The sequence below is a fragment of the Astatotilapia calliptera genome, chromosome 12 (genome assembly GCF_964374335.1).
Source record: "Astatotilapia calliptera chromosome 12, fAstCal68.1, whole genome shotgun sequence".
NCBI lineage: Eukaryota > Metazoa > Chordata > Actinopteri > Cichliformes > Cichlidae > Astatotilapia > Astatotilapia calliptera.
In genome coordinates this window covers 4,198,324-4,211,982 of record NC_137433.1, presented here as the reverse complement: position 1 = coordinate 4,211,982, position 13,659 = coordinate 4,198,324, and the positions used below count along the sequence as shown (strand labels likewise).

At 43.4% G+C, this 13,659-nt stretch overlaps 2 protein-coding genes across 2 annotated transcripts in view; both read right to left on the bottom strand.

Annotated features, from left to right (window-relative positions):
- atad1a (ATPase family AAA domain containing 1a) overlaps nt 1-13,659 on the bottom strand; it is a 190,799-nt gene that overhangs the window by 55,264 nt on the left and 121,876 nt on the right. The gene's annotated exons all lie outside the window — the stretch shown is intronic.
- The window catches only part of galnt9 (polypeptide N-acetylgalactosaminyltransferase 9), a 107,007-nt gene continuing 101,176 nt past the window's right edge, over nt 7,829-13,659 (bottom strand). The window contains exons 10-11 of the mRNA XM_026186141.2: nt 8,978-9,145; nt 7,829-8,857 (exon numbers count right to left, since the gene is read on the bottom strand). Coding sequence (XP_026041926.1) covers nt 8,711-8,857; nt 8,978-9,145 — 315 coding nt within the window. The 3' untranslated portion in view covers nt 7,829-8,710. The remainder of the gene's footprint in view (nt 8,858-8,977; nt 9,146-13,659) is intronic.

The window sequence follows — 13,659 nt, the reverse complement described above, 5'->3', positions numbered from 1 at the left end:
TCATTATCGAGCCATGTTTCTGATATTGCAATTATGTTAAACTTTTTTAACTTACTTAAGCATTCTGTAATTTTAGAAAAATTTTTATACAGGCTTCTACTATTGAAATGTATGACCGACAATGCATTTGCCATTTTAATATTCACATTGAATTGGTCATCTGTATAGTACTCACAAGTATTATTGGTGTTATTGTAGAAGTGGGTATCTGGGTCAATGTTACTTTCAGGGTCATTCATGTTGTGCTCTGCATAGTTAAACGTTTTGAAGTTCGTTTTCTCAGCGTGTGTGGCAAAATAACCACCTTGACAGTCCTTTTCATAATCAAAGTCTTCCTCTTCAATATCTCCGAATGGAAACCTATAATCTGTGTCCAAACTTGTCATTTATGTGTTTTTGTTGTTGTTGTTTCCATTGTTTTTGAGCCATAAGGCCAGAAACACTTTCCATACCCATTGTTCATTATCCAATCGTCACTTTTCCAATAGATTCCATAGCAGATTCCTGATTATTTATATTGCTCTAAGTCTTTGAGTTCTCTTATCATCACAACTTTCGCTTCTTCGGGATTGCCATTTAGTCTTATCATTACTTTGCAGTTCCTCGTCCATGTCGCTTGTATCTTATTTTGTTTTCTCAGGCTGCGTGCCTGTCTTGCAATTTCAGCAGTCTTTTTCGTTAAATGTTCATTTAAATACACACCAGTCCCTTTTAGCTTCTTACCCTGTTTCAGTAACTCAATCTTTGTTTTGCGACTCACAAACCGAAGAATGATTGCTGGCTTTGTTTTACTGTCTTTTCTGGGGAGCGTGTGGCATGCTGCAATATGATGGCTCTGAATACTTACATTCTTCGTTTGAAGGAATTTTATCACTTGCTGTTCAAGCGTTTGCAGCTCCTCTACCGGGGCATCTTCACCGTCTTTACCTCCGCCAGCTGTTACTCTGGCGTAGGTTCGGTGTTGCGTCTCCAGACCACTTATGACTAAATCATCCATTCTGTGTACTTCCTGTTTTACTTTGACAGTGTCTCGTTAGTATGCGTCATGTTGTGTTCACTCCTGCCGTGTCTCGTTATGATTATCTATGTCAGCTGTGTTCCCCGTGTGCTCCCACTTCCCTCGTTAACCCTCTGTGTATTTATGTGCATGTCTCCCTCAGTTCAGTGTCGCGTCGTCAAAGTCTCCTCCCCGGACCTGTGTGTCTTTCTGTGTTCCCTCGGTCTTCTGTTAGCATTCCCAGTTTAGTTCTGTTTCTTTGTGAAGCCTGCAATAAAGTTCAGTTCCTGTCTCCGTGAGTTTTGCGTTTGGGTCCTCATCTGCCTCCACACAGCTAGTTCATGACAGTACGACGCGACCAGTAATGGACCCAGCAAGCTCCCTACGGAACCGGCAGCGTGCAGACCCCGCCTTCCCTAACGAGAGGGGAAGGCAGGAGGCTCGGCATGCCCAGGAGCGCGAGTCTGCCTTTTATGGGACTCGATTGGCTCTAGGTGGGCCGTGCAGCCTCCAAACTGCAAACGCTGCTGCCTTTTCCCCACATCATCCCACGGTGATAAGAGTTGGAGGATTCAGCCTATTGCCTGCCACAACTCCTCCGGCCTTCTCACCTTCCGGTTCACCTCCCCAGTCGCCGCCCACGTCCCACGCAAAGAAGAGGGTTACTCGGCGGCCGAGGAGAGATTTCGCGCCTCCGACAAGCAGCCTATCTCCGCTGCAGTCCTTTGCGCTCTTCCTGGGACTTCCACGCTCGGAGCTGCACAAGCTCCGTGTCTCTTCAACGCAGCCCGGCCCATCATCGGCTCAGTCAGCCGACGTCTCTGAGGTGCCTGCGTCTACAGCTTCGGGAACTCACGGCACAGTTCCCAGGAAAAAACGGCGCTCACGCCGTCGCCACCCTAAAGTTACTGAGCAAACTCCGGTGGTGAGTGAATCTGACTGTTTCTTCCATGCCACTTCCAAGTCGGACCGACTCGGACAATATTCTGTTCCTGAGTCCGCAGTTTTTCACGTCTGTAACTCATCAGAGACGAATAGTAAGTTTGAAAATGACTGTGTTTCCAGGCCTCATAATGTTTCTAAGTTCACCTCTGCACCTATTAAGCACGAGACTGAGTTCATTGCCCCCCTAGAGACTGCTGTTCACGCTGAATTAAAAACTTCTGGCACTGTAAGCTCTATGCGCGTCATCCCAGAGGCCATTAACTCTGTGTCTGGTAATTCTGGGTCAGTTAATCCAGAGCCTGCATTACCTACCCTCACGCCCATGTTTGAGAATGACACTTTTTTTCCTTTGCTCCTCCCAGGTCAGCAGTAATTGACACACAGACTGATAATCTCACCTTAGAAAAGCAAAAGACTATTTTTGAGTTGCATACTTGTGAACTAAATATTAAAACAAACAGTCCTGAGGTTCCTGTTCCTGCTGAAACCGGAGGGGACCACCTGGAAACTGACCTGTGTCTTCCAACCTTCAAAGGCTGCGCTTTCTGTTCTTCAGGTTGCTTTTGACCCTCTGTCACATTTAGATTTCCCTGCCTTGTCTGTTAGCTCTGAATCTGTTTCTCCAGGGATAAAGATTGTTAACTCAGGTTTTGAAAACACCAAGACTGTGCATTCAATCACAGTTGTTAAGGTTAAGTGCAACAAGTTACCGTCCGTCACGTGTAAACTGCTAGGGGAGCCCAGGTTGACTATTCCTGAGTTAGTTTCGCACCCAGTTGCCTCAGACACCACCTGTGTTAACTCCCCTACCCCTGTACCTGCTGTGTATAAGACTGTGAGTGGTGTTTCTTCACTCCTGGACTATGCTGCTCTCCAACCTGCGTATTTAGAAACAGTCTATGAGAATGCTTCTATTTCTATAACCGCTCCTTCTGAGCCAAGAATTACAGACTCTAACTCTGCTAAGCCTGGATCTTTCCTGTACAATGACTGTTTTAAAGGCTGCTACTTCTAACATGGACAGCTTAAGAACAGCAGAGTTGCTAAGAATGGCCTGCCATAAGTCTGTTTGCTGAAACTGTGTTTGGCTCCACTAACTTGGTTTTCCCAGTGTCTGTTACTGCTCCTGAGCTCAGCTCTCCAACTCCAGTTCCTGTAACCAGGGCAGTGTGGGCCCAGCTTTCCCTTGCTCCCGTATCAGTTCCTCGGGAGAGGGTGGCTGAGGTCCAGCTGGTCCCTGCTTCTGTCCCCAGCCTGGCAGAGGCTCCGTTCATCCCGGCACCCGTACCTGCTCCTCGGGTGGGGTTGATGGACACCCAGCCGTCGCCTGCGCCTGTTCCGGCTCCCCGGGTGAGGTCAACTGTGACCCTGCTGGCTCCTGCACCCGTCCCAGTTCCTCGGGTGGGAGCGGCAGAGGTCCAGCTAGCTCCTGCACCTACACCGGCCCCCAGGGTAAAGGCAGCCAGAGCCCAGCTCGTCCCTGCACCCGTATCTGTTCCTCGGGTGGGGATGGCTGGTGTTCGGCCAGGCCCAGCACCCGTTCCTGTTCCCCGGAGGAGAGCAGCCAAGAGCCAGTCACCTGTTCAGTCACCAGTTCAACTACCTGCTTACCCACCATCACTTCAACCACCACTACAACTTGCACTTCTGTCCATATCGCAGTCATTAGCTCAGCTGTTAGCAAAGTTTCCTGTTTTGTCACCAGCTCAGTCTCTAGCACACTTATCAGCTCCATTACCTGCTCAGTCATTAACTCTGTCACCAGCTCAGTTCATAGCTCAGCAACCCGCTCAGACACTGTCAACCTCAGCTGTAAGCCTTTGTGGGCTTTCTCTGCCAGCTGAGGACTGCGTGGTACTGACAAACTTTGGACAGACTGTTTGCCCTGCACAGCCCCAGCCGTTGCATCCCAAGCCGACTGCGTGCCCTGTGCAGCTACAGTTAGCGTCCGCTGAGCCAGAGGTCTCCGCACCAGCTGGCTCTGCGTCTGTTCTCGCTGGGGGTTCAGGCGAACCTCTCCAGCACCTCCTCGTCTCCGCTGGAGGGATCGAGGGGCCCGTTCAGCCATTGCCTGGTCCAGCATCGGCATCAGCTGCACCCACGCCCGGTCCGGCCTATGCTTCACCTTCAACGTCGCCTTGTCCGGCCATGGCTTTGGCTTCGCCTTGTCCGGCTTCGGCTTCGCCTTGTTCGGCTTCGGCTTCGCCTTGTTCGCCTTGTCCGGCTTCGGCTTCGGCTTCAGCTTCGCCTTGTCCGACCACGCCACAGTCCGGTCCTGCCTCGTCTGATCCTGTGCCCACCAAGCCTCTACCAGTACGCCCGACGCCGGAGAGCCGCCGTCTTCCCCGCGGCTGGCCTCCAGAACAGTCGAACTGTGAACTTTTGTGCTGTCGCCCCTCCGGGTTGACCTTCTGACCTCTTTGGACATTTGCCTCCGTGTTTTGAACTGTTTTTGTGTCTTTGTGGACTCAGTGTTGGTTCATGCTCCTCGTCTTTTGTTTGGTTTCATTCATTCAGTCAGGGGAAATCCATATTGCTAGAGTTATAACTTCCTGGTTCAGGCTATTTCCTGACATAGGGGCAGTGAGACATTTCAGTGACAATGTATTTGTAACCCATGTCAGTGACCAGAATAAGATATTACCTTAGAAGGGCAGGAATGGTCTTTGTGCAGAGGACATAGAGATGATGCATTGCTTATATAAAACGATTAGAGAAGCATGATATGGTGGCAAGTGCAGATAATCTCTCAGGGTAAACCAGTTGGAAGAAAAAATTTAAATAGGCCTTTAGAATATGGAGGGATCCTACAGACACCTACTATAGCAGCTTTCTATAAGTCACAACTCTAAAAAAAATAAAAATGTTGGCCATTTCAGCTCCTTTTTCTTTAAGATTGTCCTACCTTAAACTTCCTAACTGACTCTCACTTGGTCTAACTAACCCAATGCCACTATGCTCTTCCTCTTCAAAGTCATGAAACTGAACTGTAATTTCTTAAATGTATCCATGCAACAATGAAAAAGAATAGAATCTGAAATATGAGTGTGGAGGGCACAAAAGTAAACAGCAACATTTTACAGCAGGATGTCTCTTTTCTGCAAATGTTATGCTCATTATCTGCTTATTATTTCTACCAACAATGGATTTTTCTCTATACATTCATGTTAAAAGACATACATGCAGGAAATACACTGACACACAGACCACAAACATGCTGTCAGGAAATACCGACTGCAATGTAGAACTAAAATATTATTTCCTTTAGTGATAGTGTGTCTTTACACTGTCGGTTCTTTGTACACTTACAACAAAATGGCTTTAATACTGAGAAAGGCAGCTTTATGAGAATATGTTGATACTTTTTTTAAACAAGAAAACAGGCAGTTTTTTGTGTAAGAAAAAAACTCTGTTTTTTCCACATTAAGTAGTCATGCTCCTGCTGCTTTAGTTAAGTGGATAAAATGAAATTATAGTAGACACGGGCAGTTTGCTGTACTATAGCAAGTCAAACACAGTTTTAATCTTGCTCGAAGACATAAAATCTGTCTGCTTGCCCTCAAACTCCAATTTAGACACAGTCAGGGGTTGAACAACCAAAACTGGCACTCAAGTACTTCTTGAGTCCACGATCATTCTAATCCATATGAGTTATTATGATGATAAACATGACTGAAATCTATTGTGCTGCAAATAACAAATTAAATCACTTTTATTCTCACATCACATGTGCAGGTACACTGGTACATGCGAGTGAAATTCTTGTGTGCGAGCTTCACAAGCAACAGAGTTGTGCAAAATACAATAACATAAGAACAAGGAAAATATAAGAATGGCTAAATCTGAGAATTATATGAATAAATATATGTACAATATAAGAGTGTATGCACATTACTGAATGTGTGTGTGTGTATATATATATATACATATTTTACAAATTTAATAGAATAAACAATAAAATAAAATATACAGAGGTTGGTAGTTGGATATTGTGCAAAACAAGTGGCATTAATGTACAGTATGTAGTGCATAATGTTGAAGTTCTGGTAAGTGAAGGTGAGGTGTCTATGACGTGTTCAGCAGTCTGATGGCCTGATGGAAAAAGCTGTCTCTCAGTCTGCTGGTTCGGGACCGGATGCTGCAGAACCTCCTTCCCGATTGAAGTAGTCTGAACAGTTTATGGCTGGGGTGACTGGAGTCCTTGATGATCCTCCCGGCTTTCCTCAGGCTCGCTTCCTGTAGATGTCCTGGAGGGAAGAAAGCTCACCTCCAATTATCTGTTCAGAACACCGCACTACTCTCTGGAGAGCTTTGCGGTTGTAAGCGGTGCTGTTGCCGTACCAGGTGGTGATGCGTCCAGTGAGGATGCTCTCAATGGCACAGCGATAGAAGGTCCTGAGGATGCGGGGGCTCATGCAGAATCTTTTCAGTCTCCTGAGAAAGAAGAGGCGCTGCTGACACCAGTGGGTCAGGGCGCTGACCTCCTCCCTGTAGGTCGTCTCATCAGCTTTGGTGATAAGACCCACCACTGTACCGTCGTCCGCAAACTTCACAATGATGTTGGAGTTGCTACACCAGTCTGCATGTCAGTCTATCCTTTGGGAAGATACCGAATCACTGAGTGTGAATGTTTCTGACTGTTAGCTAGAAAGCACTTAGAAATAGTAAAAAGGTGGGCTGCTTGGGTGAACAAGACATGCGTATAACTGTTTGAGTGCTCAACCCAACTCTACTCAAAGAAGGAAAGCTCTTTATAAGGACCAGTGCAATTACTATTTTCATCATTATGTTGCCTAGCAACACCTACCAATTAGCTAAAGTAACCTATTTTATTTGTGCACCTGTAATGCCTTAAAAAAGCATGTAGCATTTTAATCTTGTGACGATAACATAGATGAGATGAGATGAGATGAGATGAAATGAGACATTTATCCCGAGGGAAATTCTTTTGTCATACACACGCTCAAAGCAGCAAGAATTTTTGATATCTTGAAATTGTGATGTTTACAGTATGGATATAGCATTATATTACATAATTTGCCACATCAACTTATGAAGTCAAATTTGGTGAAATAACAGTATAAAATTCATGCATTTTTGTCAGGTACATGTTACTGACAATAATATGTGTGCCAAGTTTAGTTGCAGAAGTCCCGATTGTGTAGAGTACAAAGACAGACTGTATTATAGCAGCTTCGGTGAACATAAAAGTTGCAGTGTTACTTCTATCCCCATCTTTGCTCTTGCGGTATTCTCGAAAAGATTGCAATTCAGGATCCTTTGACTACCATGTCTCCTTCAAGTATACTTTAGATTTTAGCAGCAAACTGTTGATGATGGTTTTTTTTTCAAACAAAATCAATAGATATCCTGTATATGTGTTTTACAGAGAACCCTGTAAAACACCATCTATTTGTTACAAGCTACTTTACTGGCGTCGAGGCCATATAAACGCCAACCTCATATAACTGGAAGCTGTGCGAGAGCAGTGCTGGTAGAGTCAAGGTATTATAGCATGTTCTGATAGAAACACAGTAAAAACATTTGAAAAGAGACCAGCAGGGTCACCTGTCACCTTTTTGCTTACATCGGAGAAAAATGGTAAAGAGGTTACCTTCTGGGCACAATCACTGGAAGGCTCTCTGTGCTCTCTGAACACCAACTATCCTGTGAGTCATGTGAAGCAATTGCATTTCACAAGGCTAGAGACCCGATGGTGGCTTGAGGTGGTTGTAAGAGCGGGCACAACAAAAGACGTGATTTTGCAGTCGTTGATTGCTTCAAGCCTTCCAATATATAGTAGTAACAAACAAAAAAGTATCAACAGGAAGCCAAAGTTGACACCAGTTTCATAAAGCGCTGGGAAAAAAAACATCAAAGAGGTGATTTGTCATAAAAATGATTTTATTATCCTAATTTATTATCGGATTACGGATATCAATTTTCCACTGTTTTTTCCCTTTACAATATATTACTATCATTACTGTTTTATACATTGTTTTATATATTAATAACTTTCAAATAATTTTGTACATGCTTTTGGGACTGACATTCCCTGGTCAGATGAAGAAAAATGAGACAAAAAGGCACGTGATTGCTCGTGTCCACAGTGAGCAATACAGTCCAAAGAAACAAAGAACCGTCGTGGTTTATGTGAGTGCAGTTGAAATGTCCCCCGATCTAATGATGGGCAGCCCCTTTGAAGCCTATTACATGTCTTGCCAGGGCAGCACATTAAGTCCAAAGCAATTTTCCATATCACAGCCCAAAATAATCACTTTCATGTGGCAACTGACAGCAATTATATCTTCTGATTTGCTCCGATTCACTCAGGGAAAAAAAAAAAAAGAAATCACACACCCACCCACGCTTTCTCATCTCCAAAGAGCTGATACTTTTACAGTAGAAACAATATAATTACTAGAACGTTGAACCACCTTCAGGGGCTGCACTCAGATGACTTGCTCTATACATGTACAGCTGTAGCTGAATATCAGATGTGGGCCATTTCAAACGGTGCAGCCTGCCATAAGGTCTGGTATGAATGTGCAGCTCAGTGGAACACACAGATTGATCATATTCTTCTTTAAAACTCAGTATAGGAAAGCTCTGTGGCCTGAGGGAGACCCAGTGTACTGTGTAGTCTGTGGTGTGAAATACCACACACCAGCACCACCGGCGCTCTGATCTCTCTGAACTGTCCACAGTTTAAGATCTAACTGTGACTTGAAACGCTGCCCAAACTGTCTCAGAGGTCTTTCTCTGGTTTCAGTGCCTGGGATGCTTAATCCAGTTTCGTATCATCCACTTCTGACCAGAGCATCTCTGGACCACAAGGCGAAGGCCAAAGTTGGCGTCTTTGGACATTTCTACCTCCAAGCATCGGCCACTGTCCCTGCTGATGATCGGCCCATTCTGCAATGAAAACACAGACAAAAATAACGGCAAATTTTTAAAGTGCTTTTAAGGAAAAAACAGACTGCATGCACACGTCCAATCATCACTTTTAAATCCGTTTACACGTTTTCTTCTTACCTGTGTAAAGTCCCAAAGCCTCTGGGAAATCCTCGACACCGCATCGCATTTTTTCAGACTGGGAGTGCGTCCTCTGCCATCATCAATGAGGCATTTTGTATCAGGCAGGAAGGTGGTGGACCCCAGGGGACCAAGCTGGAGAAGCCCCTCCGTAGAGTACCGAGCCAGCTGCAAGCCAAAGGGAATCAAATGTGTTACACTACCTAAATTAAAGAGCGCAGTGGAAAACACAGCTTTATAAAAAGCAAACACTTGACTTTTTAGAGGGCATCGGTGGAAAGCGCAAGATGGAAATGTGCTTCATTGAATGTGATTGAATGTGATTTGCAGTAATGTGCTTTACCTATTCTGCTCTACAAAAGCAGACAGGCAGAAATTACAGAAGCAGAAAGGAGAAAATGGGTTTAAGGCTTGATTGGCAGATTGTGTTTTCCCTTCACTGTTATCTGAGTCATCTGCACCGGTTCTGTCTGGAGCATATGTTTGAAACCCTTAGCCTAATGTTTGGGGCACATAATACCACATACCTCCACGAGTGCATCTTTCCCACTTTATCATCCCAATTAATTACAAAGTGCCCTGAATTATATATACAGCAACTTTAGGATAATTTTCTCTAAATTGAAAGGTGACATGTACTGCCTCTCAGCTTTCTTTGTAAGTAATTTACAGCCTGTCTTTTATGTAATCAATGTACAAATTGAGAGAGAGCATGTTGGGTAGGCACGATGACACAATAGTAATTTTGGAAAATAATAATAATGGGAAATTAATAGAAGTCGAATGAACTGCCAAGGTCATTTTTGGGACTCTGAACTCTGGCGTATTTTAAAGGAGCTTGGAAAGAAAAGCGTCTGGACTTCTTTAAGTTGCTTGAAGACGTTTCACCTCTCATCCGAGAAGCTTCTTCAGTTCTAGGGTCAAATGGTGGAGAGTCCCAGATATAAACCTAGTGGGAGTGACCCCCCGCAGAGGGACAAAAGGACCCCCTGATGATCCTCTAATCGCCTGAGCCAAGGTGGGAAGCTGGGCGTGGGTCCCAATCAGCCAGAGTTTCGGGTGAGTTCATTGTGAAACCTGGCCCCACCTTATCATGCAAATTCCTGAGGTCAGATGGCCCAGGATGTGAGTGGGCGTTAAGGCGTCTGGGAGGGATCTCAAAACTGGATTATAGATGGCAGAGAGTTGGTGTCGTAAACCCCCGCCTCTGTTCAAAGATGGTCGCTCACAGTGGACATAGATGCTTCTTTCACTCCTCTTTCAAACCATCTGTCCTCTCTGTCCAAAATGTGAACATCGAAAGAGTGTCCTTTATCCTTAAGATGCAGATGGACTGCTGAGTCTTGTCCTGTGGAGGTGGCTCTTCTGTGTTGTGCCATGCGCTTGTGAAGTGGCTGTTTGGTCTCTCCAATGTAGAGATCTGGGCATTCCAATGTTCACATTTTGGACAGAGAGGACAGATGGTTTGAAAGAGGAGTGAAAGAATCCACCTATGTCCACTGTGAGCGACCATCTTTGAACAGAGGCGGGGTTTACGACACCAACTCTCTGCCATCTATAATCCAGTTTTGAGATCCCTCCCAGACGCCTTAACGCCCACTCACATCCTGGGCCATCTGACCTCAGGAATTCGCATGATAAGGTGGGGGCAGGTTTCACAATGAGCTCACCCGAAACTCTGGCTGATTGGGACCCACGCCCAGTTTCCCACCTTGGCTCAGGCGACTAGAGGATCATCAGGGGGTCCTTTTGTCCCTCTGCGGGGGGTCACTCCCACTAGGTTTATATCTGGGACTCTCCACCATTTGACCTTAGAACTGAAGAAGCTTCTCAGATGAGAGGTGAAACGTCTTCAAGCAACTTAAAGAAGTCCAGACGCTTTTCTTTGCAAGCTCCTTTGACTACGATGACCTGGATGACTGAGAACCTTCACAGACATTCTGGCGTATTTTCTTTTCTTTCAGTTTTGATTATAATCTTTTGATATTTAGAATTCTTAGTTAATAGTTTTGTATTCTTGTTTCTGTTATTATTGAATCTTCATGTTTTAGTTTACTCCAAGCTTCCCCAGCATCTGTTTGAGTCGTGTCAAGCCTTCATTTCTGTCAGTGTTTAGTTTCTTCCTGCTTTATTTTGATAGTCACATGCCTTGTTTTACTTCCTCTAGTTGTTGTTTTACTTAGTTTCAGGTGTGTCTCGTCACCCTCCTGTGTCCACTGTGGACTTTAGGATTCTGCAGATTGTAGACCAGCTGAAATAAAAGGCAGGCTTTAAGTTGTTCTGTATTTAGTCTGTATTTAGGCACTATTCCTGCAACCCTTGGCATGAACAGAACTAAATTCAAGTCATAATATCAACACAGACAGTTTAATAGTTACTTTAAATGAATTGTAATCAACCACAAACTAATTAAATAGCCACCGTAAAGCATTTAAAGCTCTCTCGCTATGATGCTACACTATACTGATTGATTTGTCGTATAGAAGCTGCTGCAGTTTCTGGAATTTAGATTTTCGCACTGTTCCAGTTGTTAATTGCTAATAAGCTTTGTATTTCATATACTATAATAGGCTCAAGTTACTTTGCATTGAAGCCACAGTGCAGCTTATTTATGGTACAGTTTCTCTTAACAACCAAAATTTGATCCCTCATTGTGTAATCCGGTGCATGAAAGCCTCTGTCGTGATACGTCTCTATTATGCAAGGATACAGTAGAGATAACATTCATAATTTATGGGAATGATCCTCTCTGAAAAATGAGACCCCAAAGCTAGGGAGGTCTTCACTATGACGGCCAAGCTGCTTTGGCTACCCTAAATCGTCAAAATGCACGATCTGTCAGAGTAGGTAGTAACATGTTAAGTACTTTATATAACTTACTGTATTTATGTAACTTCCTGGAAGAATCGGTGTAATAACAGGAATCAAGATTTCTGAAAAACGTATTTCTTTATTTTACTTTATTCATGTGAAAATAACCCACAGTTGTTCTACCAATGTGATTTCAATTATTCATTATTTTCTTTAAGATCAGCTGTTCTAATGGTTGGACTTAAAAAATCACATAAAAAAAATAAAAAAAACCTTAAAACACATGTACTGTTATAAAACTGCAAATGGACTGGTTCTTATATAACACTTTTCTACTCTAAGCATTCTCACAAGCGCTCCTTTTTCTATGCTTTTTCAACATAAGTGCATTAAATCTATAACTCATACACATTCATACGCTGATGGATGAATCAGAGAGCAGTTTGGGATTAGTATCTTGCCCAAGAATATTCAGACTTGAACAGCCAGGAATCGAACCTCCAACCTTCCGATTAGTAGATGAGCTGCTTACCTGTAAAATGAATCCCATAAAGACTAAAATTCTAAACCTGGTAATGCTTTTGTAGCATTTTGCTTTGTATTAAAGTGTTTTACTCAATAAATTTTAACCTTGAAATGTTTGCAGCACATGTTTGTCTGAGTGGTGATTTTATAGAGCATGGATGGAGAAACTAGAAATGCACATGCTGCCTCTATGGGTGATTGTTCATGTGAGAGGGGAGATCCATGTGGATTTTAATCCAATCTTCTGTCATAAAGAGGCACTCAGAACAAACAGGAAAACAATAAAGCACCATATCTTGGTTCACTTGAAGTCTACTGGAGCTGGCTGAGCTGATCACTGCAATACATATTTCATCAGCATCCTAGTAAAATATGCATCCAAATATGTGTATGGAACTCTCATTGTACATGTCACATGCACATTTGAAACGTATTATTATTTATTTCTTTGAAACTCAACAATGGGAGACACAGTTTAATGACCTTTAGGCAGAGGTCATTATTACAGATGGTCTTATTAAGAATTTTCTGTAGACCTCTTGGGTCTTTCAAGGTTTTAATGCTCTAAACTGATTTAATAAAGGTGTAAACTATGACTCGGCACAAGACAAACTCCATATAATCCCCACTAATACCTGTTTACAGCTTAGTCTGGCAGCGTTTTATATGCTAATTCATTTAAAATGAGTCCATAACAAATAATTAACGTGAGGAAATGATTCTGCCAAGCCAATTAACCTGTGGCTCATGCAGCAACATTACACACTCCATTGCGTTTCTGCAATCACCAGAGTTTTGCAGAACATTTTTTGGAGGTCATGCTAATAGCAAGTCTTCTTTGTTACGGTGATAGTGCAACCGTGGAGCAACTTCCTTGCTGCACCACAAAGTCATACCACAGTTTGTCTTGTGGCCAAGCCTTGAAACAGAGCGTGTGATTTTGTTAACATACACCAAAATCCTATTAAAATGTGCTGGTGAAACACTGAGAAACCCTTTAAAATAGATAATTTAAAAAGGTCACGTCAACTCTGTCTGTTGTACTGCATGAAAAGCTTCTCTTTAAGTTCATTACCTTCCTGTAGCCATCTGAAGACAGCAGGACAGATATTTTGATAAATCTGCAGCCTCTTATCAGAGAAGTGTATCGTTATTACACACAGCTGTCCACTCTGTTTCTTTTTATTAAATCACATGCAAATAATACTGAGCCACTATTAAATGAAACACGCACATCACTACGCACACAAGCCTGCCGATAGCTTCATACTCTGCCTGTGTTTGTGAGAGAAGCCAGATTACCGGAGGATCGTGATACAGCAAAGAAAGCAATCCCAAAATTTTAT